This window comes from Phocoena phocoena, chromosome 19 (genome assembly GCF_963924675.1).
Source record: "Phocoena phocoena chromosome 19, mPhoPho1.1, whole genome shotgun sequence".
In the NCBI taxonomy this organism is placed as follows: domain Eukaryota; kingdom Metazoa; phylum Chordata; class Mammalia; order Artiodactyla; family Phocoenidae; genus Phocoena; species Phocoena phocoena.
In genome coordinates, this window is record NC_089237.1 from 46,597,656 (window position 1) to 46,624,901 (window position 27,246).

General features: G+C 42.6%; 1 protein-coding gene across 2 annotated transcripts; it reads right to left on the bottom strand.

Moving 5' to 3' along the window:
• Nucleotides 1-1,082: 1,082 nt before the first annotated feature.
• Nucleotides 1,083-27,169, bottom strand: CRK (CRK proto-oncogene, adaptor protein). 2 transcript variants are annotated; one of them, XM_065897156.1, is made up of 3 exons: nucleotides 26,787-27,169; nucleotides 15,619-15,984; nucleotides 1,083-3,725 (listed from the first exon to the last, which is right to left on the bottom strand). In XM_065897156.1, the coding sequence occupies exons 1-3, from the start codon at nucleotides 27,025-27,027 to the stop codon at nucleotides 3,718-3,720; spliced, it is 615 nt and encodes a 204-aa protein (XP_065753228.1). In that variant the 5' UTR covers nucleotides 27,028-27,169; the 3' UTR covers nucleotides 1,083-3,717. The 2 variants fall into 2 exon arrangements, with proteins under 2 accessions (XP_065753228.1, XP_065753227.1); XM_065897155.1 differs by having other exon boundaries at nucleotides 15,449-15,984; nucleotides 26,787-27,164.
• Between the last annotated feature and the right edge of the window lie 77 nt (nucleotides 27,170-27,246).

Sequence of the window (27,246 nt, forward strand, 5' to 3'; positions counted from 1 at the left end):
ACGTCACTTCTTAACAGCTAGCTCTTCTTGGTCCCCTACCTTACCTCCCCATTTCTTTTTCTTCATGATATGTGTGGCAGCAGAGTTCCAAATTCTTAGCTTCCTCCTGCCAAACTTTGGAAGACCATTTTCATATTCTCATCTGTGGACAGGGCCACTTCTCTCTCCACATCTGTAAGAGGAATAGACTTTAATCTGAAGATAAGGGTCACAAAATTTAACAGCTGTTATGAGCACTCCAGGCTATATAAAGGAACCCAACACTCAACCTATCACAAGATTTGGCAGCTTCTTATTGATAAAAAGTGGAAACATACTTAAATCACCTTGCTGTTAAGTGTGTGTACAGCAAAGATGGCCCCCTTGCAAGAGTTTCCTTTAACTCTGGGTTGATACTCTGCTATGTATACAGCAGTAACTAGATGTTTGTTTTGGGTCCAAGGCAGAATACTCTATAAATGACTGGCAAAGCTTGTCCATTTCATTTTAAAACTTCACTACCAAAAAAAAAAAAAAAAAAAAAAACTTCACTACCCACAGGACATAAGACTATGGAGTATAAAATCAACCTTTTAGGTATATATATTCACACACTGTGTGTATGCATCTAAATATACATGTGCTTTGAGAAAGGATGGGAAGAACATAACTCTTTAAACTCTTTCAAATTTCCTAAATTATCTACCCTGAAAAAAGTGCCACTTACATAAAAAAGAAGGAATTACACTGAATATCTACCCTAACATTGTAAAAACCTATTGTATAACATCCACACTTCTCATCTGCTTTACAAAGCCCCTAGCACATCCATATTTTCTTTATACCCACATATAACCATTTCTGGACAAGTTTGATGTTATCTGTCCACATCATTCCAGCTTTCCAATCATTACATAATCATTCTTCTTATATTCCCCTCAAATCATTATTTCATGACTTCTGGAGACTCTTCAAAGTAACACCAATGACTGATCCCATCTTTTATGAGTACCCACAGAGTGTGTATAATTGTTTCTTTATCTCTTATTCCCTAAGCATAAAAGATTTAGCTCTTTTGTGAAAAATATTCAAAGATTACTTTCTTCAAAAGATCACCAAGCCAAACATTTGGCCATATTTTTATTTACTACATATACTATAAACATATACAATACATGCTACAAAAAAAACATTTTTTTAAAAATTTAACTGTCAAGAAAGTGTATAGTGTTATAATACAATGGCACATGTTCATATTTTATTTCAAATTGGTTTGCTTATCATCCATTTCAAACCATTAACAGTGAAATGTTACTTAAGGATAATTAAAAATTATCTATTTGCATTATTAACAATAAACAATTCCAACAAATTAATAAGAATTAATCATGTCAAATATTAGTATCCAAAAAACGGGCTTTTGCAGAAATTATTATATAAAATATAGCAGCCAATTTCAGTTTACTTTGCTCTATGATAATGTACATATGCACTTAAATAGGATTCTAGCATTTGCTTTTGGAAGATACTTTTAACAAGTCCTTTGATTTCTTAAGGTCCAACAACTGCCACACCCAGCCAAATCTAATCCAACAGTTCATGTAATGGCTTTGGACAACTGATCATTGAGAAATTCTTACGATTTGGGTAGAGTTGCATGTTCCACCAATATTACACATGATGAAAAGAGACATTACAAGCCAATATCAAAATTGAAGCAAAAGAAAATACAAACATTCAAATCAGTTGTGACAAAGCTTTTCTACAAATATTTTAAATGTCATTTTAGGAAACCAAGATTTAATGTGTATTTGGATTTTACAGTGTCTATGCTCTAACTGAAAATTTAACAGAGTAGTCAGATGGAAGGCTAATATTGCAAATCTGTCCATTCAACATTATTGAGCACCCACTATGTGCATAGCACTGTGCTAACATTTTAAAAGTCGAGTATTAAGGTCCTTATCAAGCATTACCTTAGTGTGAGGTAAAAATATATTAAATTAGCGTCAACTCATTAGTTTGCTTGTGGTAATGTATGCAATCCTGTGCCAGCTGGCTTCCCTGTGCCATATAATGAGCTTCTGCACAACCCTCATTCACTCACACAAGTATCTATACACCAACTGTGCCAGGCATTGTGCTAGTCACTGGGATACCATGATTTGGCATATGTTCAATGAACGCAAATTAATCTTAACCTATGCAAAACAATTGGAAAGCTACATTACTTTTCTAAAATGAGGCCCAAAGCAAAAAACAAGGTGTTTCTATTGGTCATATCACACCACAGACCAGTAAGTGCCTCTAGACTGTGAACTAACTTTGAAAGTTTCATACTGTAGTCTAAATAGCCTAGATCATTTCTGGTCTTAAAAGTCAATTCTTTGGAGCACCTGACCCTATATAAACCACTTCATACTTAAAAGGGTTTGTAAACTAAACTTGAACACAAAGAAAAAGAGCCCCAAATGAAGGCAGTTTATAATGTAATGTACTTCAAGCACTATTCTGGCCATATGAAATTAATAATACATAAGTAATTCATGATTGGTTCAAACATTTTTCAAACCACTAACCCTATCCCCAAACTCATGTAATTTTAACTTGACTTTTATACAAGTTGTACATAAAGCAAAGGGCAGAATTTGGCCCCCCAACCGTCTATGGAATATTCTAAGTGATTGGTCCTTCCACTCAACACACAAGTGACGAATTCCAGAGTCCCCTGATAGGATACTGGCACTCAGGAGAATGGCCCTGCTGGATCCCATTAGCCAGGAGTCTATTTAGCTGTGGTAGCAATGTGAACCTACTATGACCCCTTGAGGGATGGCAGAGAGCTGGGAGTCTGGCTGTCCGTGCAGTGAATCCAATACTGGCTTAAAGCTATGCACTGAATAAAGTGCTCTGCACACCCTGCTTAGCATCTGGAATGAAAATAACACTTATCTTGAGAATCAACCTATTTGTAGGTTTGGGGAAAAAGAATTACAAGGCTTGAAAGAATCCCAAGAAAAAGTATGAAGCACTGACTGGGAAGGAAGACAAATGCCTCTTGTAGTGTCCTCAGAATTCTCAGGATTTGAACTGTCAGAATGAGTCATACATGGTCATGTTGTATAAATGAAAACACAATCCCACTGGGTACTATCACACGGTGCATGATTACTTCATGGGGGTGGAAGGGAACAGTCTATTGCCATTTGATAGCATGATTTCAGAATGAAAATAAAACCATTGAATAAATCAGGGTAAGCAGTGTGCAACACTTCTCTCCTGTCCATCAGTTTTCCACAGGTTGATTTGTATTGCCTGAGAGAAAGAAGGCAAGATACCTATCCCTTCAGATACACTCAGGCAACGTTGCTACCATCTAAAATTGCCAATTCAAAAGTTAACACACTAGCCCTCCAGTTTCGTACCCTGAATATGGTAAATAAGACTAGGGATGGAGTAGTTCAGTCTAAAAGAGATCACAGGTAACAGAATGCTTATATAAACTAGACTGCTTTGACATCTGTAAGAAAATTGTATAGATGGCAATTGGAAAAAAAAAAAAAAAAGATTGTTCCCATCTGTGAGCAAAACTGTTTGTTGAGCTATACTCAGCTGAAGTCCTCATCGGGATTCTGTTGATCCAGCAGACGGACATGTGTGAATGGGAAGTGACCTCGTTTGCCATTACACTCCCCTTCCCACTGACCACTCACATTAATCTTCGTAACCTTTACCAGCTCACCGACCTGCAGGAGGAGAATAAGGACAACACTTTATTTCCAGTTACGAATGCAAGCTGAAAAACTCCATTCCTGGTTAGCCATACCCTGCCCACGTGATTGCTCTAGGGCTGATATCACAGAAATGGCTATTCGCTGCCTCCCAAGCCCCAGCCACCAGACCGATTACTTGTGGTTAATGCAGGCAGGAGGAAGAAGTGATTTTAGCAGTGCAGAAAAACACAGAATACAGAAGATAGAAGGGATCCTAAAACATGATTAGAAATCTCAACTGTCTCTGGAGGAGCAACCCTACCTAGAATGATCTAGTATTTCTTATCTTTGTACCCACTACTCTTAGCTTCCTGCCTGACCCATACTGGCCCTCCTATCCCTGGCATATAGCAGCACAAACCCCCAGCCCACTCCCGTACACATATCCTGGCCTGCTGCTGCTTGTAGAGCAGAAGGCAATCATGGGAAGCATACTTCATTTGGTCCCAGAAAATGAAGTGTTCTCATCACCTTCCTACCAAGGCAAGGCTTTTCCCACTTGAGCAGGTACAGGCCAAGACTCCAAATTCCATCAGCTCCCTGAAAGACCCCACCTTCTTCAGCAAGTTTTACTTGGCAGGCCACTGCCTGCCAGTCCCCCCACTCCCACCCCACCATGTACTGATAGACCTAGTTGCTCCCTCAATGCCACTTGGTACTTGTCCATTAACAATAAGGGGACATCACGTTTTTGCTGTTACAGAAAGCTTCCTGTTGCAACATCAGATATTTTTGACAATCTAGGATATACCTCTATCTTATTATGAATCTTAAGACAAGGTCAGTCTGATGAATGGATTCGTCCTGTAGCAAAGTATTTAACAATGGTGAGGTAAGTCCCCAAATGTCACTGGACTAAAGAACTTTATGACTATCCTTTAATTATGAACATCTGAGTTTTGAGCAGGCAAGTTGTTTCTAAACATTACTGTTCATTTGGTTTTATTAAATTAATAACTACTACATATTTAACTTTCATAAAGTACTATAGAGAGCATTTTATATAAATTATTTTCTAATAATCATTATACCCCTATAAGACAGGAATTGTTTTCATTTTACATATGAGAAACTGAGGTTCAGAGCAATTACATATTATACCTGAGGTCACAAAGCCAATGACAGGGCTGAGATTTGAGGCCTGAAATACCTGGCTCCCAAGCCCATTTATGTTCTTTCTGCTATACCAAGAACATTCAAATTATGCTCCCACAGCCCTGGGGGTTCCTTCCCTAAGAATGCAGGCCAACTACTGGCCAAAGCCAACCCAAGTCTAGGCCGGGGCCTTCTCTAAAACCAGCTTGATCTCACTCACAGAGGAAACAGGTTGCCTACTGGCCAGTCTACAATCTCCTAAAGAATTATCTGAAAACCGTAGAGGCCTAAAGTGGTTGTGGGGGGTCACAGGATGCTGAAAAAAGGAAGACAGAAACCATCAGATATTAGAGAGACAAGGGATAAGACACAAGTGTGAGAAAAAGCAGCTTGATCTGTTGATAGTGAAGGCTAATGGTGTAAGGGGAGGAGAGGGAAAAATGATATTGCATGTACATTTTTCTAAACAGATCCAGTTCCTATAGGCTGCTAGCACCAGGGTTCTGTTTATTCCCAGCAATCTTCCAATTCAGTTCCTGACATCTGAGCAGGCCAACTATGACAAGCAAAAATTTTCAAACAGTCTTTGAAGAGAGGAAGCCCGGAACATCAAGTGAAAATTTCCTTGGTAGTAAAGATGATCTAAAAGATTTCTTCCTATATCCCCAATTCTAGTTCTCAGACTATCTCACTTGTTCTCTTCTTTTTAAAATCCTTGGGACTTCCCTGGTGGTCCAGTGGTTAAGAATCCGCCTTCAGTGCAAGGGATGCGGGTTCGATCGCTGATTGGGGAACTAAGATCCCATATGCCGCAGGGCAACTAGGCCCACGTGCCACAACTACTGAGCCCGCAGGCCACAACTAGAGAGAAGCCCCCACGCCGCAATTAAGACCCCACGTGCCGCAACGAAAGAGCCCGAGTGCTGCAACTGAGACCCAATGCAGCCAAATAATTTTTTTTTTTAAGTGCGAGGGAAAGAATATGAAAAATAATAATAATAAAATAAAATTCTTGCAGTTTTGCAAGAAGTTAGCCTCTACATAAACTCCATAATGTGACTATTCCTTAGTGAATTTTCCTTGTTTCTGAACTGTCAACTACCTTTGACTCCCCACTCTTCACACACACACACACACACACACACACACACACACACACACACACAACACGTTACTGGAATAATTGCCCGTGTGCTGCTAGCCCCTTGCTATGATACAGTAAATTATATCAAGTGCAGCACTCCCACCGCCGTTTTTGTTATTTATTTGTACTATCTGTTAAAACACTCATGTCATACTAAAGTGCTATTCAGGTAGCTGGACCCAGAATAATAAGTCCCTGACCTTAAGAAGGAAGAAAACATTTGCGCGGATGTGTTTGCTCATGTCAAAAATCTAAATTGCCACTCATGTTAGATTCTCCTCCAGATGGGGATGAAGGGGCCAGTTTCTTTCAAGAAGCTGGTTTAATGACATCCCAGCTGTCATATCTGAATCCATCATTTTACTGATATTAAAAACACACCCAAGGGACATGAGGGAACATTCTGGAGTGCTGAAAATGTTCTATACTTTCATCTGGGTGGTTGTCACATAGGTATATATACATGTAAACTCACTGAGCTATATACTTAGGATTGGTACGTTCTACCAAATGATTTCATATCTAAATTAAAAAGTGAAAAGAAAAGAATGTTTGTTATGTTTTATCCAGCTTTTCTAGGTGTTTTGTAAAAGATGGTTCTTCAGGATACATCCTTAAGCCCACCATTCTACTTGATACCAAAATCTAGGTTTAAACACCTCTCTTTTACTATAAGATTGCCATTATTCTTAAGCATTCAAAGTGTTGTCTCAAATCACATCCCAAAGAGCCCTCAGTGACGGGCAGGTAGAAGTGTGGACCACCCACCCCCTTGCTGTTAATCAGCATCACAAAACCACACTAGCTTCTCCACAAACAGGGCAAAACCTGCTGACCTGCCCTCAGGCCTTTCTTCCTTCAGAGTTCGAAGGAAGAAATGAGTTGGGGCTCCCATACAGCAAGATGTTACTGGGGGGACGAATGAAGTGCAAATTAGTCCTTTGGACAACATCAGAGTCTGACATCATACAACATCTCTGATGTATACACTCTCTTGGTTCTACCCTACAGAGAAGGGCTCAGGAAAAGCACACCATCTTCCAGAATCCAAAATCTTTTTTTACAGTTGCTTAGGTTCTTGGCAGAGAAGTCCAACCACCACAGGGTGGGAAAAAAAAAGCAGCTGTGTTATGACTCTGAAACGATTCTGATTTTTAAATGGATAAAAGAAGAAAGTTGTAAGTGGTTAATAGGCTAATTAACCTGCACAAAGCTGCCTTGAAGTACAAATACTTTGAGGAAGACCTTATTAAAATTAAATACCCTATGTATAATACCCTATGGGTTCTTTCTTCCAAAATATTCAAAGCACATGGGGACTCTTGGGGGTCAAGAACAGACAAGTCCCAAAGGCAACATGACTATCCTTTAGAACACATGAGGCCCTCGAGCTCCAACAGGGTGGAAGAAGGGGTAGCTGTCGAGCCTGGGGCTGAGTGCAGGAGGGGATGGGGCAGTCTAGGAACATGGTGCTCCATTAAGTCCAGTTCTTTCTCCAAGTCAGACATGACACCATAATTTGTGCTCCTCTTCCTGTTAAGCAACAACACTCTGAAGCAGAACTCCCCAAGGCCAGACCAGGGGATGCATATAGGTTTGAAGCTTGGTGTACTACTTCAAAGACAAAGAAAGCAAAACTGAATACTTGCCCCAGAAATGTTACAATTTTAAGACACAAAGGAATGTACTAATCAGTGAGTGCAGTAATAACTTAGTTCTAACACTACTGATTTCAAAATTCAAGTTACAGATGGAAAAAAAAAATCCTCATCTGCATACTAATGAAAAAGAAAGAACTTATAAAGGACCTAAAGCACTATGAAGCAGTTAACCTTTCCTTTTATGAGGCAGACCTCACTAACACCTTGTAAAGGAGAGAGAGTGATGATTCTTTCACCACCAAGGTACTATTTTAGAGTCCAGTCAGCTCCTAGCCTCTCAACCATATACCACATCCTCAGGAGCAAGTGCACAAGTAAATTATGGCACCATCTGTAAAGAGGACTGAATGTGGTTACTTCAGTTTCTTCACTCCCAGGGAACTTGAGGAACACACTGGTTTGTTCCCTAGCTCTGTGTAGTTCCCAAGGTCAATCATGATCTTGCTACAGATTAGTCAAACCTAGAATTGATCTACAAGCCAAAAAAAAAAAAGAATTGATCTAGGAGCAAAAGATTACCCAGTTCACCTTCACCAGTGAGTTCCAGTGATAATGAGAAAGAAATTGGAGCCCAAATGGCATTAAACAGGAGACATCAGGGAGCTGTGTGACCTAGTCAGCTGATGTAACCCCAGGTGACTGCTTTTCTAGTTTGCCTTCTAACATGAAAGGCATCAACAGTTGCCAACGTTCCTTTGATCCAGATTTGCTGCCCGATTCCAGTGAGCTCAGGGCAGGAAACACACATAACTTCATATAAATAAAACCAGGGAAACCAAGTACTGAGATGGAGTACAGGGACCTTGTGTTCAAATATTTTCAAACACACCAAGAATACATTTAGTAAATATTTCAAGATTTGACTGAAGGAGGAAAAAAAGGTAAGAAAACTACAGCAATCTAAGACAGGGGTCAGCAAACTATGGCCCATAAGCCACAACCAGCTTGCTGCCCCCTCTGTAAATAGTTTTACTGGAACACAGCAAGCTCATTTGCTGTTTTCTACGACTGCTTTCTAGCTACAATGGCAAAGTGACAGAGGCCAGATGGCCTAAAAGTCCTTTACAGAAAGAAAGAGTCTGCAGACCCCTGATCTAAGGAATAGGTGATATTTAGGGTCCATCTAAAATCTTTCAAATCAGTGAAGACAAAGTGACGACAATTCAGCCTTAATGATTCACTTGCCTCAGAGATGGACTGAAATGGGCATGGCTCATATTGGTGGAAAGTTGCAGGTCTTTGAGATTTAACTGGTAGGTAGGCTTCCTGGTGTAGAGCAAAAGCACCTCACTGAAGATAGGTCTTACCCTGATTCTAGTCCAAGTCAGAAAAGATTTTCTATAGACCAACAACTAATAATAACTGCAACTAAGTTCCCCATCCCCTTGGTGAGAGGTGGGGAGATGACCACATAGAGCAGGTACATTTTAGCTCAACGTAAAGAATTTTCTAAGAACTAGTCCAGTGAACTAGACCTGAGGTTCCCAAACTGTACAGTGTCAGAGGCACTGCAGCAAATTCAGAGGGGTGCCACCAAGTATTTTAAATTTTTGAGGGAAACACAGCAATACTTGACATCTCTTATGCCACGTGAACTACCAGCTAGAGGCAGTTAAAAATTTTGACATCAGATTATACTACATCCCTTTCAAAGATGTCATATCTTTGTAAAGCTGGGTTTTGGCAGTTGCTATGATAAAAATCAAGTACCTCATGAAAATAAGTGTAGAACAGGAAATGAAGGTGGCAATGTTCCACATGATCCCAAGGTTTGAGAAAATGAGGTGTACACATCTCATTAGTTAAATAACTGAAGTTATTTTATTAAAACAAAAATATTATTTTCTTCCAATTATTTTTATTATTTTTTCAAGTGGGTACTAAGTTATTAAGATATAAATATTTAAGCTGTTTGAACCTACTGACTTAATAAATGGAACTGTTAAGTATTTCATTTGGCCTGGAACATTGTAAAATATTACTGAAACACTATGGGTTCTATGATCCAAGAAAGTTTGGAACCTCTAGACTACACTGTTGTGGATGATAGAGAGCTCCCCAAAAGTAGAGATAATTCAAATACATGTTTAAAAATCATTTGGGGGGGCTTCCCTGGTGGCACAGTGGTTGAGAGTCCGCCTGCCAATGCAGGGGACACGGGTTCGCGCCCCGGTCCGGGAAGATCCCACATGCCACGGAGCGGCTGGGCCCGTAAGCCACGGTCGCTGAGCCTGCGTGTCCAGAGCCTGTGCTTCACAACGGGAGAGGCCACAACGGTAAGAGGCCCGCGTACCACAAAAAAAAAAAAAAAAAAAAAAAAAAAATCATCTGGGGGTGGAGGGGCAGAGAGACAGGGACACGGGATTAAGAAGGTACAAACTATTATGTACAAAACAAGCTACAAGGGGGACTTCCCTGGCAGTCCAGTGGCTGGTACTCTGCGTTTCCACCACAGTGGGTATGAGTTCAATCCCTGGTCGGGGAGCTAAGATCTCACATGCCGTGCGGCGTGGCCAAAAAAAAAAACAACAAACAAACAAAAATAAACTATCAAAAAATAAAATAAGCTACAAGGATATATTTACAACACAGGGAACATAGCCAATATTTTCTAATAACTATAAATGGAGTATAACCTTTAAAAATTGTGAATCACTATGTTGTACACCTGTAACTTACATGATATGGTACATCAACTATACTTTAATTTAAAAAATTATTTTAATTTATCTCTAAGGATACCAGAGGGCCTGCCTTCAATGTCCAAGAAGCTGGATTAGTTACTTCCAAACTCTCTTCCCATTGAGATACTGTAATCTGAAATGAAGAAGTCCAAAAAGGATGGAAGGAGACGGAAAGTAGACACCTGTCTCAATGAACAATACAGAAGTCTACAGCTACAATTCCAGAAAAAGACAAACTGAACACAGCCAAGACTTGTCACTCAGGTTCTTATACTTTCTAATCTCATTTTTTCTCTCTGGATCACAGGGAAAATTAAGGTCTTCACTCCGCTTTTCCATACATAGGTCAAAAGGCCTAAATAACTTAAGTTTCACAGAGTTCCACATGGGGAGATGTAGAGTTGATGTAGTCACTGCTACATATAATCAGGGACCCAAAACACCGTCCCTTATCTGTGCTCTGCAGGACAGGTCCATGCCTAAGTCCACCTGAGAAGCTCCCTGGTTACTCAGAAGTCTTATCTACCAAAGGCAAGATGCCAGAAAATGGAAGTTACATGATTAGTACATTTAAAGATAATGGGGGGGGGGGGCTTCCCTTGAGGCGCAGTGGTTAAGGATCCACCTGCCAATGCAAGGGACAGGGTTCGATCCCTGGTCCGGGAAGATCCCACATGCCGCGGAGCAACTAAGCACATGTGCCACAACTACTGAGCCTGCGCTCTAGAGCCCATGAGCCACAACTACTGAGCCCGTGTCCCAGAAGCCACCTCAAGGAGAAGCCTGCACACCACAATGAAGAGCAGCCCCCGCTCACTGCAACCAGAGAAAGCCCACGTGCAGCAAGGAAGACCCAATGCAGCCAAAAATAAATAAATTTATTAAAAAAGATAATGTGAAGGACTTCCTTGTTGGTCCAGTGTTAAGAATCCATCTTGCAATGCAGGAGACGCCAGTTAGATCCCTGGTCAGGGAACTAAGATCCCACATGCCACAGGGCAATTAAGCCCAAGCGCCACAACTAGAGAGCCTAAGTGCCGCAACTACAGAGCCCACGCACTCTGGAGCCCACATGCCACAACTAGAGAAAAGCCCACACGCCTCAATGAAGATCTCGCATGCCACAACTAAGACCCAATGCAGCCAAAAAATAAATAAATATTAAAAAAAAAAGAAAAAGTATATAATGTGATTATTCTGGACAGTCTACAGAGGCATAAAATAAACTTTAACACCTGCAATTTACAAGATAAATTCACTATTCAAGTTCTCATGGAGTCATAAGCATGAAACAAAAACCAATCAAATCAAAATCTTAGATCAGCAGCAGAGCAACTAAGCCCGTGCGCCACAACTACTGAGCCTGTGCTCTAGAGCCTGCGTGCTGCAACTACTGAAGCCCATGCACCTGGAGCCCTGGCTCTGCAACAAGAGAAGCCACCGCAATGAGAAGCCCGTGCACCATAACAAAGAGTAGCCCCTGCTCGCCACAACTAGAGAAAGCCTGTAAGCAGCAACGAAGACCCAACGTAGCCAGAAAAAAATAAACTTCCATTTCTTTAAAAAACCAAAAAACTTAGATCAAATCTAAGATCAAAAAGATAAAAGGTGCCTCTGCACTGTTCTAGTGTTACTTCCAGTGTTTCTCCTTCAAAACAGCATATCTTAAAAAAAAAAAAAAAAAAAAAACAGCATATCTACATTTGTTTAAAATCCGTCTTCATTAGAAACTCCAGATGGAACAGATGGTGTCTTCCTGGTTCAGTTATATTCCCCCAGAATTACAGTGGGCAGAGGAATACCCCTACTTTGGTTGTTAGCTAGAATTAATCCCTTCTTTCCAACAGGCTTCATTCCTACTAGAGAAATCTGATGGGCAGGAAAAGAGGAAATAGGCATTAACTTATATTCTACTGGAGAACTCTGTTCACAGCAAATATACCATGCAGGAAACAGCCATCTGTAAGATGAGGACAGGTGGATCTTGAACAATTTTTTAAATTTATTTTTTAAAGTACAGAAACCCTCTGTACTTAAAAAATCTTAGAGAGACCCTGATATATAACACAGTGAAAAACAGAGTTGTTTTGATTAAAAGCAAAAGAGGGAACCCAGAATCTTGCATCCTCAGCTACCTCCTGGGAAATGTTAGGGCACTTAGGGCAGTGCCTAGCTCATCTACAGATCTAAATTTATAGTGGGTCAAATATAGCAATGAATATTTTTCTTATCAGAATGCTACAGTCAGAAAGCCAAAGTCTCCTAATCTTACCTCCTAGCCTCATCTCAATAGGGATGAGGCATCAGCTCTTATGAAAAACCAGAGATGGGAAAGGAAAACTGCCTCCCCGCATAGAGAATACAACTGAAGACATGCTGTCAGTGAAACCACACAAAACTTACACTGAGGAGGGCAGCATCACTGTTCTAAAACAAAAAGAAGCAGAGATTGAATCTGGGTATGGTTGACAAGGCACCAAGGTAGATCTGGGTTCCTCATATCTCCACCTCCAGCTAGTTTAAACAACCCATTCGATTTGTCTCAAGATAAGTTTTTTTCATACAACGAATAAGGATATCTAAGGTCTTTTCCAGCTCTAGATTTCTATGATGCTAAACTAACATCATGTTTTATTAAGTACATACAGTGTTTTAAAGCTATTATTTGGGGTATTTGTTCTAACTTGAAAGAAGCTATCTTCATCAATCAACATATGTGGCTCAAAACTAATATCCAATCAAAAAAGAAAACTTACTGAAATCATAAACTAGTCTTCCACTTTAGTTTTTATTTTGCAAGATTTAGGTTTCACAGTAGCAGAACAGCTCAACCATCTTTGGGCACTAAAGCCTCTAATCAAGGCAGGCATCGTTCAAAACAACTCTGGTGGGACTTCTCTGGTGGAGCAGTGGTTAAGAATCCACCTGCCAATGCAAGGGACACAGGTTCGATCCCTGGTCCGGGAAGATCCCACATGCCGCAGAGCGACTAAGCCCATGCGCCACAACTACTGAGCCTGAGCTCTACAGCCCGTGTGCCACAACTACTGAAGCCCATGCAACTAGAGCCTGTGCTCCGCAACAAGAGAAGCCACCGCAATGAGAAGCCCGCACACCGCAACGAAGAGTTGTCCCTGCTCGCCGCAACCAGAAAAAGCCCGCGCACAGCAACGAAGACCCAACGCAGCCAAAAAATAAATTAATTAATTAATTTAAAAAACAAAAAACAATTCTGGTAATTCCCTCGTGGTCCAGTGGTTAGGATTTGGCGCTTTCACTGCAGTGGGCCCGGGTTCAATCCCTGGTCGAGGAACTAAGATCCTGCAAGCCACACAGTGCAGCCAAAAGACGAAACAAAACAATTCTCTTTGAGAAAGGAATGGCAAATGGAAGCAAAATTAATGTGATAACTATTCTCTACTGGGTGTCAGCTGGCTTGTTCCAAGAATGCTATTTTCACACTCCAGCCCAGTGCTAACAGAGTCTGCAATAAATGTCAAGAGTCACAACTGTCATGTGCACAGCACTGTGTTGGTTGTTGCCATCATCTGAACTTAAACGAAAACATGAGGCTAGAAACTTGTTTTCCTTACCCTCCAAACTCTAAGTGGGAAAAAGTGGTGTGACCTAGACAATATACATTTCATTTCTCATCAAAACCAGGACACAATTAAGTCACAACATGATCTCTTAAAAACACACATTTTTCAGTCAAACCTGTAAGACCTAACTAACCCTCCTTTGCATCTATAATTCAGAATGTAAAAGAAAAATTTCAAATCCAGTAACATCAGAGACTACTTCAAATAAATTCCAGCTCACTGTACAGGCTAATACTCCCACTTAAAGGGCAGCTCCCCCGCCTCAGTGTATAAACATGACCCAAAGGAAACAAAATTTAGAGATTTCAGTTTACAAGAATATACTTTTGCACCTTCTCTGCTAACTTGTGCTCACAAAACTTCAGCCTGTGCTTATGAAATTTAGCTACTTACATTCAAGTTACCATATCTGAAAGGCTCTGAAAGATTGGAAAGCATGCTACTTCTACACTAGCTTTTATGCTGAACCACTAGCTCTGCATAACTCAGAAAGGAAGAAGAAAAGAAGGGAGGGAGGGAAGGAGAAAGAGAGGAGATAAGGGACAAAGCTGTGAGTGCTAAAGACAGGAATAAATACAATGCAATGGTTGGCGAGAGGAGGTGGGCTACCAAGGATAACTATCCACCCGTAAAAGGCAAAACTTTATTCCTCAGGAGGAACTGGCTTCTTGTCTATAAAATGCATTAAACAGAGGGCTTCCCTGGTGGCGCAGTGGTTGAGAGTCCGCCTGCCGATGCAGGGGACACGGGTTCGTGCCCCGGTCCGGGAAGATCCCACATGCCACGGAGCAGCTGGGCCCATAAGCCATGGCCGCTGAGCCTGCGCGTCCGGAGCCTGTGCTCCGCAATGGGAGAGGCCACAACAGTGAGAGGCCCGTGTACCGCAAAAAAAAAAAAAAAAATGCATTAAACAACAAAGACCAAGTAAACCTGCTGCTCCTGGGAATTAATACTTTTGGGTATGTATCTCTTCATACCTATACACTTCACCGTTCCTCCTGAATTACTTGATGAATACAATCAATCAACGGTAAGAAACCCCATACCCCCTAAAGTAAAAACATTATATTTTTATAAGAAAATTAGTTTAAGTATTTTGATAGACACCACTTACTGTACTCAAATCTGTGTGAGCCCACCTTGTTTTAGATAATGATAAACAGAAAGAAAGAAACGGATTAGAACATAGAAGATGAGAAAAAATATTTTAGGTTAATTCCTGTGAATTCAGGTAGTGTTATTAAAGTAGTCAAAGTATGATTTAGTAGATCAATCAGAACATTCAGTTATACAGTTTTAAGCTTACTCATTCCAAAATAGGTTTTCCATAAAAAAGAGAAAACCCGACATTAAATGCCAAAATCAGTACTTAATGGTAAAGTACCATTCGACATCTATAACAACATCACAATGCTGTTGCTTGTATTCAGCATTCCTACAAAGCTCTAAGAGGTCTGAAAGGGAGACCCTGTAGCAGATCTCTTCTTTCTACATTTTACACGTTATGTACCTCCAAAGCCAAGGCTGTCTTGTCGTAGGCATTAGGGACTCGCTTCTGGATTACCCTGGCATAAATGGGCCCATTCTGGAGGTTAGGGAGCGGAGTGTTGACGCTGGGTTGGGCATAGGGCCCGGGCTCCGGCCCACCCAGTGGCTGTGGGTGGGAACCCTCCTGGTTACCTCCAATCAGAGCCGATACTGAGGCGGAGGCAGGTCTATACTTCTCGACGTAAGGGACTGGAATCATCCCCCTCTTGCCTTCGCTGTCCTCCGCATTCCACCACTGCTCTTCAGGCTTATCCCGGATTCTCAGGATGTCTCCTTTCTTAAAGGGAAGATCTTCTTCATCATTCCCATTAAAGTCAAAGAGGGCTCGTACATACTCTGCCTCTTCCTGCCTGAGAATCACTCCACTACCCTGCCTGGATCTGGAAACTGGTTCTATCAATGTTGTAGTGTCCAAATAGTGTATTTTGTAGAATTCCAGTAAAGCAGGCAATGAATCAAATTCTTGATCTCCTATTCGGAGTCTGGAGGGGCTCACCCCTGGAAAAAAACAGAGCAGGGTATTATTTAAAGATATATTATACTGGAGATGCAATGTAGATTTTAAGCATTTCCCAAACACATTTAGTCAATATTTAATCAGAAAGAAAAAAACAAACAAACAAAAACCTGTCTAGAATAAATAACTGCTTCTCCTAATAGTAAACTAAAATCATACTTTGTAGCTCAAACATTCCCCAGGAAGAAAGATGCCTATCACCACCTGCAGCAGTCAGAAGGCTCTGATAGACCAACCACGCCAGTCATGACATGCTCTCATACTGGATCAAAGACAGAGCAACATGGAGACTTCCTGCTAATTCTCCCCAAGTGTTCTGTTGCCATTCCATTTACAGGGTACAAACGGTTCAAGGCTGTGTTACAATCTTCTTTTCAACCTCAGGAAATGTAGCAAGCTCTCCTTTTTCATAAGTCGCAGCAGCTATCCCAGGAAGAGGTGGGGAGAGCTTGATATTTATACCAGGATCATACATTCGTATCTTCACATCTAGAATGTACAATTCCTAATGAGAAAAAGTTTTAGACTATCTTTTTAATCTACAATTAATGACCTCAATCTCTCTTCTGACAACTAAAAAGAAAAACTAAGAAGCTAACTGCTTGAAAATCAACTCATAAGATCTTCACTTAAATAAAACATGGAAACTGGACTGTTCCCTTAGAAACAAACAGGTCTTGAAAAAAGGTAAATAAGGATGCTCAGGAAAATAAAGAAGTGTTAAAATTCTCAAACTGATGACACACTGAGGGTCCAAGAGAAAGGACATATTAGGAATGCTTAAAATTCACATGACACAAAGGTGTGTGAGGCCTTTGACACAGGGCATACTTTAAACTGCGTTCCCTCCCTATCCTGAGATTCTAGAATTGAAGGATAATAAATGAATGTATTTTGCTTCAAATAAGAAACAAAGTTTCTAATGAGGAATACAAACCTTGAACTTGCACTCTGCTAAGCACCCAAAATATCGGCATCTTAATTGGATTCTTTACTATTTGGTTTCCTGATAAAGGAATGCATAGCTCTACAAAAACTTTTTCATGGAGTTTTTTTGTTTGTTTGTTTGTTTGTTTTGTGGTACACGGGCCTCTCACTGTTGTGGCCTCTCCCGTTGCAGAGCACAAGGTCCGGATGCGCCGGATCAGAGGCCATGGCTCACCGGCCCAGCTGCTCCGCGGCATGTGGGATCTTCCCAGACCGGGGCACGAACCCGTGTCCCCTGCATCGGCAGGCGGACTCTCAACCACTGCGCCACCAGGGAAGCCCCCCAGGTTTTTTATATAGGTATATACACACACACACGTCATAAATACATTTTTTGTTTGTTTGGTTGGGTTTTTTTGTTTTTTGTTTTATTGCGATACGCGGGCCTCTCACTGTTGTGGCCTCTCCCGTTGCGGAGAAACAGGCTTCGGACGCGCAGGCTCAGCGGCCACGGCTCACAGGCACAGCCGCTCCGCGGCATGTGGGATCCTCCCGGACCGGGGCACGAACCCGTGTCCCCTGCATCGGCAGGCGGACTCCCAACCAACGCGCCACCAGGGAAGCCCATAAATACATTTTTATAACTAGATTACTATAATTTTATACCTTGCCCCTTTTCCTACTGTAAAATAAAAATGTTTTACTTTATATAATATTCTATTATATAATATTTATATAATAAAAATTTCCCCATATTCTTCAAGAATATGACTTTTAATGGCTATAAAATATTCCCAACTTTTCACTATTGCAAACAATGCTGTTATGAGTGTTTTTGTTCTGGTCTACTAATGAACATTTTTATTACTTCCTTATGATAAACTCCTTGAAATGCAATTGCTGGATCAAAGGGTAAGAACATTAAGGTTTAGGGACTTCCTGGCGATCCAGTGGTTGAGACTTCACCTTCCAGTGCAGGGGGTTCGGGTTCGATCCCAGGTCGGGGAGCTAAGATCCCACATGCAGGCCAAAAAACCAAAACATAAAACAGAAGCAATACTGTAACAAATTCAGTAAAGACTTTAAAACTGGTCCACATCAAAAAAAAAACAACAACAACATTAAGAACATTAAGGTTGGACTTCCCTGGTGGCACAGTGGTTAAGAATCCGCCTGCCAACGCAGGGGACATGGGTTCGAGCCCTGGTCCGGGAAGATCCCACATGCCACGGAACAACTAAGCCAGCACGCCACAACTACTGAGCCTGTGCTCTAGAGCCCACGCACCACACCTACTGAGCCCACAGGCCGCACCTACTGAAGCCTGTGCGCCTAGAGCCCGTGCTCCGCAACGAGAAGCCACCGCAATGAGAAGCCCGCACACCACAACGAAGAGTAGCCCCCGCTCACCGCAATTAGGGAAAGCCTGCCTCACCACAGCAGCAAAGACCCAACGCAGCCTAAATAAATAAATAGTTTTTTTAAAAAATAATAATTACATTAAGGTTTATGTTGCCAAACTGTCCTCCAAAAAGTTTGTATAGTTTTACACTCCCACCAGTAGTTTATGAGTTCCTATTTCCCCCATATCCTTGCCAAACAGCAGGGATATCTCTTCTTAAATAACATCTTTGATTGTTTGATGTTTTTCATGTTTATTGACTATTTGTACTTCTTTTGTGAAAGTTACTTGTTCGATTCCTTTGTTAAGGGAAACAGCCAATCTACCCTCTCCACTCCTATTAAGACCAGCCCACCCATCTAAAACCCTTTGGCATTAGTGCTGTGAAACAGGAACATTGTGGTAGCCCAGCTGTCTAAATCACTTCGCCACTCTAAAAAAATGAGACCAAATTATTTCGTTCAATGTTAGAAGAAAACACTTCTTCCAGAAAGACCAGAAAAAGTACATTTAAAATTCTCTACTGGAGACAGGTGAGGAGATAAACTTTGGAAGTTAATCAAAAGTCCTCAATACAGAATGAGTACTGATGAGTGCCTTCTCTTTTCACCCAAATGAAAGAAAGATCAAGACACAATTGAGAGGACAGATGCACATTTCTTATATTGCAAAAGTCCATCTGTGGAATTCATGGCTGTAAACTAAAACAAGTTAATAGCCCACATTCAATAATGTTGGCTGTCTCTCCAACTCAAGATGTTGAAATACATGCCCAAACCCAGGATTGTCCATCTATGGCAAACGCTCATCAGACACCAGCATAATGCAACCCAATAGCTCCAAGTACAGGACTGGAGAGATGATTTTGGTTATGATCATACCAGAGCATGGTGGTGCTATATTCTGGAGTTTCTCTTCACTAAAGCGGATCACTGATGGGCAATTATTCCTATTCAAGTCTGGTCAACGAGATGCATGGCTATCTCACCTATCACCGGTAGGCTATAGTGAACTTTCAGGTCTGTGGAACTATGTTAAGGACAGGGTCAGTGTGAGCTCCAAGAAGACCTACTGAGCACTGCCTGGTCAAGAAAGCCTCCAGGGCAAAGTGGTAGGGAGAACCTTCACACCAGCAGAGCACCCCAGCTTAGAAAATGGTCCTGATGACACCTGGGAAGAAAAGCTCCCTTGCTAGAATTTACCCGACTACATTCCAAGGTACAAGAGCTAATATGGTTTTTCACTAGTCACCCTTTTGGGACAGTGGTTGGCAGACTGTACGTGCTTATTAAGTGTTAGATATTATTCTTTTTTTAAATATTTTTAATACTCAGTGCAGCCAAAATAAATTTATTTATTTTGGCTGCACTGAGTATTTAGTTGCGGCACGTGGGATCTAGTTCCCCAACCGGGGATCAAACCCGGGCCCCCTGCATTGGGGGCATGGAGTCTTACCCACTGGACCACCAGGGAAATCCCATGTTAGATATTATTCTTAATGAACATAACTATGAAGTGAGGAAAAGTTAAATCAAAATCTGTTCCAAGTTTGAGAAACTCACAGCGTAGTTGGGGATGCAAGCATACACAGTGTGGTTAGTAAGCAAGGAGTGTAGCCGCATGTCTTAGGAAGACATTATTTTTTTCCCCTGGCTTTCACTTCCAACTGGAGACATGCTCTTACAAAAAATAGTGGCAACAACAAATTATGTTCTAAGATACAACAAAATCACAATGAAAGAGCAGCTCTTTCCGTTCCTGAACAGTTTTTTTTTTTGGTCACACTGTGCAGTTTGGGGGTCTTAGTTCCCCAACCAGGGATCACACCAGGGATGGAACCCAGGCCCCCAGCTGTGAAAGCTCCGAGTCCTAACCACTAGACCATCAGGGAAATCCCCTGAATGCTTCTAAGGTACTCTTTTCATTCTAAGATGGCAACTACTCCCTTTCATCCACTGTTATGGTTTCTCCAATTACTGTACTATCCCAAGTGAAATGTGTTTTGGGTTTTTTTTGGGGGGGTGGGGGTGGGATAGGGTTTAGAAGAACAAATAAGATGACTAAGCCAAGTCCCTTAAAAAGATCAGTGTGAGAATTCTGAAAACAAACCGTCAGTTCATCTGCCAGAAAGGTAGCAAGTTGGTTCAATTCACTTCTTGCTCAAATGCTTCATGATGTGAACTGAGCCCACTATTTTTTTGTTTGATTTTTGCTTGGCAATTCCAACAGACACAAAAATACAAGGAAAACACCAAGTGAAAATTTACCTATAAATGCTTTACCTTTCCTTTCTTTAAAAAAAACTATATATATATTATATATATATATATATATATATATATATATTTTTTTTTTTTGGCCACACCAAGCGGCTTATGGGATCTTGGTTCCCCAACCAGGGATCAAACCCAGGCCCAGGGCAATGAAAGCATGGAGTCCTAACCACTGGACTGCCAGGGAATTCCCTCTTTTCCTATTCTAATGACACTCTAATTATTCCATAGAGGAACACCTGTTTTTGTGTACTGCTGCAGCAGTTACAGTTAGATATATGGGGCAATCAAGCTTTGCTGATCCAGAAGAAGAGAAGGAGGGGGAACAGAACATACATAAGCCCCAGATAAGCCCAAACCTCACCACAGCTATGCGTTCTGGTTCCTTTCCCCTAGTTCATCTCCTTCCAACCACAAACAGCCAAAGGCAGGAAATAGAAGGGCGGGAAAGGAAGGAGATACAGTCAGTCAGTCTAGAGAACAGAACAACAGAGTTCTCATAGCTGGGACTTGGAAAACCTCACTGACTTGTTTTACATTAAACCTGTGCTGGATTCTGAATGTGCAGTTATGAACACAATCAGAAATCAAAATCAATGCAGTCAGAAGTATCTTTTAACCAAAAGAGTTGTACATGCTCAACTCATTACTTCTAAGCATTTCAGCCCTCAAGTTACATCAGTTTTTACAAGACCACTCTCTGGAGGTTTTATGAAGAACACCCAAGAGCTCTGTGGGCTAAACAGGCCAGGTCACTTCTGGCATGGGCACCACCACAGTGGCTCCATCATCAGCCTCTCAGTCTCACAGCACTTCCTCTTCTTTTCTTTCCTCTTTAATTCTCATTCCCTCTTTCTCCTCTGCCTATGCTACTTATAGAGGCTGCTTAAGCACTCTCACTACCTGTCCAATACAAAGGGCTAACAAGGCCACTGACTTCCATTTGAGAAAGTATACTGAAAAAAAAAAAAAAAAAGGTCATGAAGAACCTAGGGGCAAGACGGGAATAAAGACACAGACCTACTAGAGAATGGACTTGAGGATATGGGGAGGGGGAAGGGTAAGCTGGGACAAAGTGAGAAAGTGGCATGGACATATACACACTATCAAACGTAAAATAGATAGCTAGTGGGAAGCAGCCGCATAGCACAGGGAGATCAGCTCGGTGCTTTGTGACCACCTAGAGGGGTGGGATAGGGAGGGTGGGAGGGAGACGCAAGAGGGAGGGGATATGGGGATATATGTATACATATAGCTGATTCACTTTGTTATACAGCAGCAACTAACACAACAATGTAAAGCAATCATCCCCCAATAAAGATGTTAAAAAAAAAGAAAGTATCAAGATGTACGGTTTCCTAAGCAAATAGAACTTCCTAAAAATGGTGGATGTCAGCATGGTATACTTTGCAGATTCAGACTCACTAGGTTTGATGAATTCTATCTCTATTTCCTAGCTATATTAGCTGTTATTTAACTTCTCACAGGGCCTAATTCCTAACTAATAAAGTTCCTGAAAGTAGCTGGTATATTATAGGTGCCCAATAAAAAGCAAATCAGTTTAACACACCCCCCCAAACCTCCAAATTCCTTTAGAAGTTTTCAATTCATACCCAAATCCAGAGTCTGCTGCACTGTTTCCCAGAGAAGCTTCCACAGAATCTCAAGATGCTTCTCAAGAAGTTCCATGGTCAAATTGGTTTGAAAGACCCAGTGTCCAATACCTGCCTCTCTTAGAGTCATAATTTCACATGAGCATAGTAAAGGCTTGGAGAAGTTCTGCAATAAATAAACCCACCTCCTTTTACCAAGGAATTTTTTCTTTTTTTTTTTTGGTCTAAAACCTTTAACTCACTCACTGAAGAACTTCTCCAGAACCAATGAATGGAGGGATACTCTGATATTAAAGAGCAAATCATGAGGACCAGATTTGAGAACTACAAAGATGAGGTAAACAAATGAAACAGATGCTGAAGGTACAAAAAGGCAGCAGTAAATAACGCGCAGTCCCCTACGATCTCCAGAAGTGTCTTGACCCAGCACCACCTTGAAGAGGCAGTACAGTTATCACCCTAGCTTCTGCCCCCACCCCCAAAACGAGGCAAGTTTTATGCTCCACTCACCCACTAGAGCAACAGGTGGGAGGCTCTGGGTTGAGCAGGTGACGGCAGGCGCCATCTTATTTCCATGTACTGGATCCAAGGTTCTTTCACGCTTCTTGATGCACCCCACCCCCCTCCACCCAGCACTTACTCCTTCAGACATGCTGTAAGCCTCTCAAAGCTGAGAACAGTTTTCCACCTTGCTTCAACTCTTCCCTCTCAACCACATAGATTAATATACCTAATGCTTACTGAGTACTTACTAACTATATGCCAGTTCCATTCCTAATACACTAAAACTCACTGAATCCTCGAAACAACCCTATGAGGTCACTATTACTATTTCTCCTCTTTCACAGATAAGGAAACTGAGGCAGAGAGACGTTAAAGAACCTGCCCAAAGTTATATGAGTAGTAAGCAGCAGGTAAGGAAGGTTCAAACCCAGGCTTCAGAGCACAAGCTTATAACCACTTTCCCAACTCATATTTACTCAGTTTTATTGATTGTCTACTGGACAAGGTCTAGTAAAACCTCATGTTCCAAGAGGAAAAAACTAGTGGATCCATCAATGATTGCAAAGTCTTTCCAAGAAGTACAGCTGACAGAGTATGACCAGTAGACTTGACCAAGACCTGTCCTATGGCCCTGGGGCACAATCAGGTCACTTCCAGGCAATGGCAGCACTGGTAGCCTGTGGGAGCTAAACGCTTATGTTAAAAACAAGTTCACTGGTGGTCCAGTGGTTAAGACTCCACGCTCCCAATGCAGGGGCCCGGGTTTGATCCCTAGTCAGGTTAGATCCCACATGCCACAACTAAAGATCCTGCATGCTGCAACTAAGACCCAGTGCAGCCAAAGAAATAAATAAAATATTTAAAAAAACAAAACAAAAAAACACCAAACAGGTTCACTGGAAAAGGTTGAGAATACCTGGTCTATTTTGTCCCTATGCCTCTAAAATCTATATCTAAGCCATTCCATACAAATTCATCCTCTACATTATCTCTACAAAATACACTATATAACCCTAAACAAAAAGCTCATTTCCCGTATTCAATCTACCAAATAAGGTTATTAAAAGCCTCTTTGTCACCAACTTCAGATAGCAGATGTGTATTCTCTGAACACTAAAGCCAGTTTCTTCTCATCATTCTTTCCTTTTGGTCTTTAAACAGAACCTGGGACCCAGGGCAGAGACAAAAGTGTTGAGTCCTCAGAGTGTACTGTGGGATCTCAAAAGAAAACTGGCTTTGACAGAAAGGAATGCAGTGTAACAGTGTCAGCTCTCAGGTCACAATTCCTAGGTTCAAATTCTGGCTCAGTCATTTACTAGCTGTGTGACTTTGGGCAATTTACTTTATCTCTCTCAGTTTCCTCACCTATAAAATGGAAATATTTTAATAAGTGGAGATCATAGTACTTTCCTCACTAGATCGTTATAGACAGTAAATGAGACAAGGCACATAAAGTATTCAGCAAAAAAAAAAAAAAAAAGGGGGCTTCCCTGGTGGCAGAGTGGTTGGGAGTCCGCCTGCCGACGCAGAAGACGCGGGTTCGTGCCCCGGTCCGGGAGGATCCCACAAGCCGCGGAGCAGCTGGGCCCGTGAGCTATGGCCGCTGAGCCTGCGCGTCCGGAGCCTGTGCTCCGCAACGGGAGAGGCCACAACAGGGAGAGGCCCGCGTACCGCAAAAAAAAAAAGTATTCAGCAAACTGCCTGGCATAGAATAACCAGTCAATAAACGTTAGCTATTAATATTGTATATGCCTTTCTAAAATTCAAGAAATTCTTCTGTGTGGTTTCAAAAGAATAAGAGCTGGACGGGGAGGAAGAGAACAGAGACTAAGTAGTTTTTATAAAGACAGCAACTGAATCAATTGCCCTATGTGGAAAATAGGGTACGTGGCAGAAAGAAAAATGACCACAATGCCCATGAACTTTCCACACCCCATGCACAAACTTTAGCAATCCACACCTTCTCTCTTGGGCCAAGGATCTGACCTCGTATCTGTTATGAAAAGGTGGAGCTCAATATTAAGGTAAGAGCTGAGATTAAAGTTGTAACACCAAGATGTGGGGAAAGCTCACATAAAACTGCCTTCTGCTATTTCCACATTCTGCAACCAACAAAACACATACACAAACAAAATGTTGAGAACTGAGTTTCAGGGACCGTTTGCCATCATGTCACTGCACAGTAATGCAAAACCCTAAACACCATGAAGGTGGTAAAAAGTAGAACATATTTGATTTAGGGTAAATACAAAAATATTCCCATCTCATGTTATAATGCTATTAAACCAACCAGACTGAGAAAGACCTCAGATAACTGTGGGCTTAAATATCCCAACACTTGGGACTTCCCTGGTGGCGCAGTGGTTAAGTATCCGCCTGCCAATGCAGAGGACATGGGTTTGAGCCCTGGTCTGGGAAGATCTCACATGCTGCAGAGCAGCTAAGCCCGTGTACCACTACTACTGAGCTTGCGCTCTAGAACCCGTGAGACACAACTACTGAGCCCGCGTGCCACAACTACTAAAGCCCACACGCCTAGAGCTGGTGCTCCGCAACAAGAGAAGCCACCACAACGAGAAGCCCGTGCACCGCAACGAAGAGTAGCCCCTGCTCACCGCAACTAGAGAAAGCCCGCACACAGCAACGAAGACCCAACACACCCAAAAATAAACAAACAAACAAATAAATAAATTTATTAAAAAGGAAAAAAAGTTAAAAAAAAAATCTCCACTCTCTTTTTAAAATTGGTATGTGTTAACAACAGAGACTACCCCTTCTCCCCATTTCTGGCCAGAGTGAATAAATCTAAATTAGGACTCTCCTAAAAGGGCAAGTCTGCAAAGGCTGGTTCAGGAGCCTCCTAATTCACAGGAGATTGGCCTGGATCTCGTCTCAGCTGGTCAGGATGAAACTGCTTCAACTTGGGAACAGTGAGAAGGTGCTAAGTCTCTTGGTGCTGTTACACAGATAATAGCAACCTCAGAATTACTCTGTACCTCACAAATCTCAAGTACTAAGTGCCTAAATCTCCTTAATACTCCCCAAACAACTCCAATGGCATGGGTAAGAGAGTCACATCTCAAATCTCTGGCAAGGAAGAGCCGGTACAGATAATTTAAATTCTCAGAGAATCAGCTCAACTGGGTCTGTTCCCAACATCTAGGAAGACTCAGGCCACAGCCCTCAAAGTTACTGAACAAGGAGAGGCCCTGGAGTACAAGACAGACAATGCTGAGGTCCAAGAAAAAAATGAAGTTCCATTCACTTTCAGGGAAGGGATTGTCTCCACTGTCTAATTCCTGAATTATTTCCTGAAAAAAAATCTTTCCTCCACTAATCGCTTTGAAAACTAGAACCCCCTCATTGTGGAAGGCAGTCTCTGGACGCTAAGATCTCTTGAACACAGTCAGCCGGTCATCAGCTTATTCTGGGCTGGTCACAGAGGCCTTTCTTTTATAACCAAGGCACTTAGCTCACCACCTTCGTCCTCCGCGGGGGAAGAGGACGGTAAAAGTATTTTGGAAAAATGCCCAAGAAAGGAAAAAGCTGACCGGTTTCCTGAGGGTGTCTCCATCCCTCCCGGCCAGTATGCGGTGACTTCCTACCAAAGGCCACCAGGGGAGTATGACCAAACCCGGCTCTCCAACACTGCAGGAAATGTTTCAAGCCTAAAAAGCCACTTGTAGGATTATCGGATTCATTCCGGGCACCGCTGCCAAGTGATGCCCCCGCAGTGCCAACATCCCCCTCAGCTCTTTTGTCCCCACGTTGCTCGGCCCTGCTCTGGCGCTAGCCCCACCCTGGGGCCGAAGCAGTTCCCCTTCCCCTGGGCTGTCCTCCCAAGTCACACCCAGAGGCCTGGGTCAGCGGCTCCTCCTCCCCCACACACTCCCGCTCGTCCGTGGGAGCGAGCCCCGGCAGCTGGCTGTCCCCCGGGCCACGGTCACTCCGGCCCTCTGCCTACGTCCCTCGTGGGGGTCAGCTCTCGAGGAGCAGCCGGCCAGGCTGGGGAGTTACGCGGCCCTCACCCCCGCCCGGGGCCTCCCGTCCCGTCCGTCCCTCACCGGGCGGAGGCTGGGCGGGCGACGGTGGCACCGGCGGGCGCGGGCCGCTGCTGTTGATGATGTAGTGGGAGACGCGCGAGTTCTCGGAGACACTGAGCACATAGTCCCCGGGGCTGGTGCTCGAGTCCCGCACCAGGAACACCCCGTGCCGCTGGCCCTGCAACAGCGCCACCGCCTCCTGCCGACTCAGCCGCCCCCAGTACCAGCTACTCCGCTCCTCCGAGTCGAAGTTGCCTGCCATGGCCGCCTCCGCGCCTACACGCTGGGCCGCCGCCGCCGCGCGCGCCCCTCCAGCCCCGGCGCCCGCCGCCCAGCGGACCGGCTCGGGTCTCAGCCTCTCAGCAGCGCCCGAAATGGCGGCGGAGGCCGCGGGCCTTCCCCACCGGAAATGACGCGCTCCCTGCCCCTGGGAGGATGCCGGGAAGGGGACCGCGGCCCGCCATTGGGAGAAGGGCAAGGC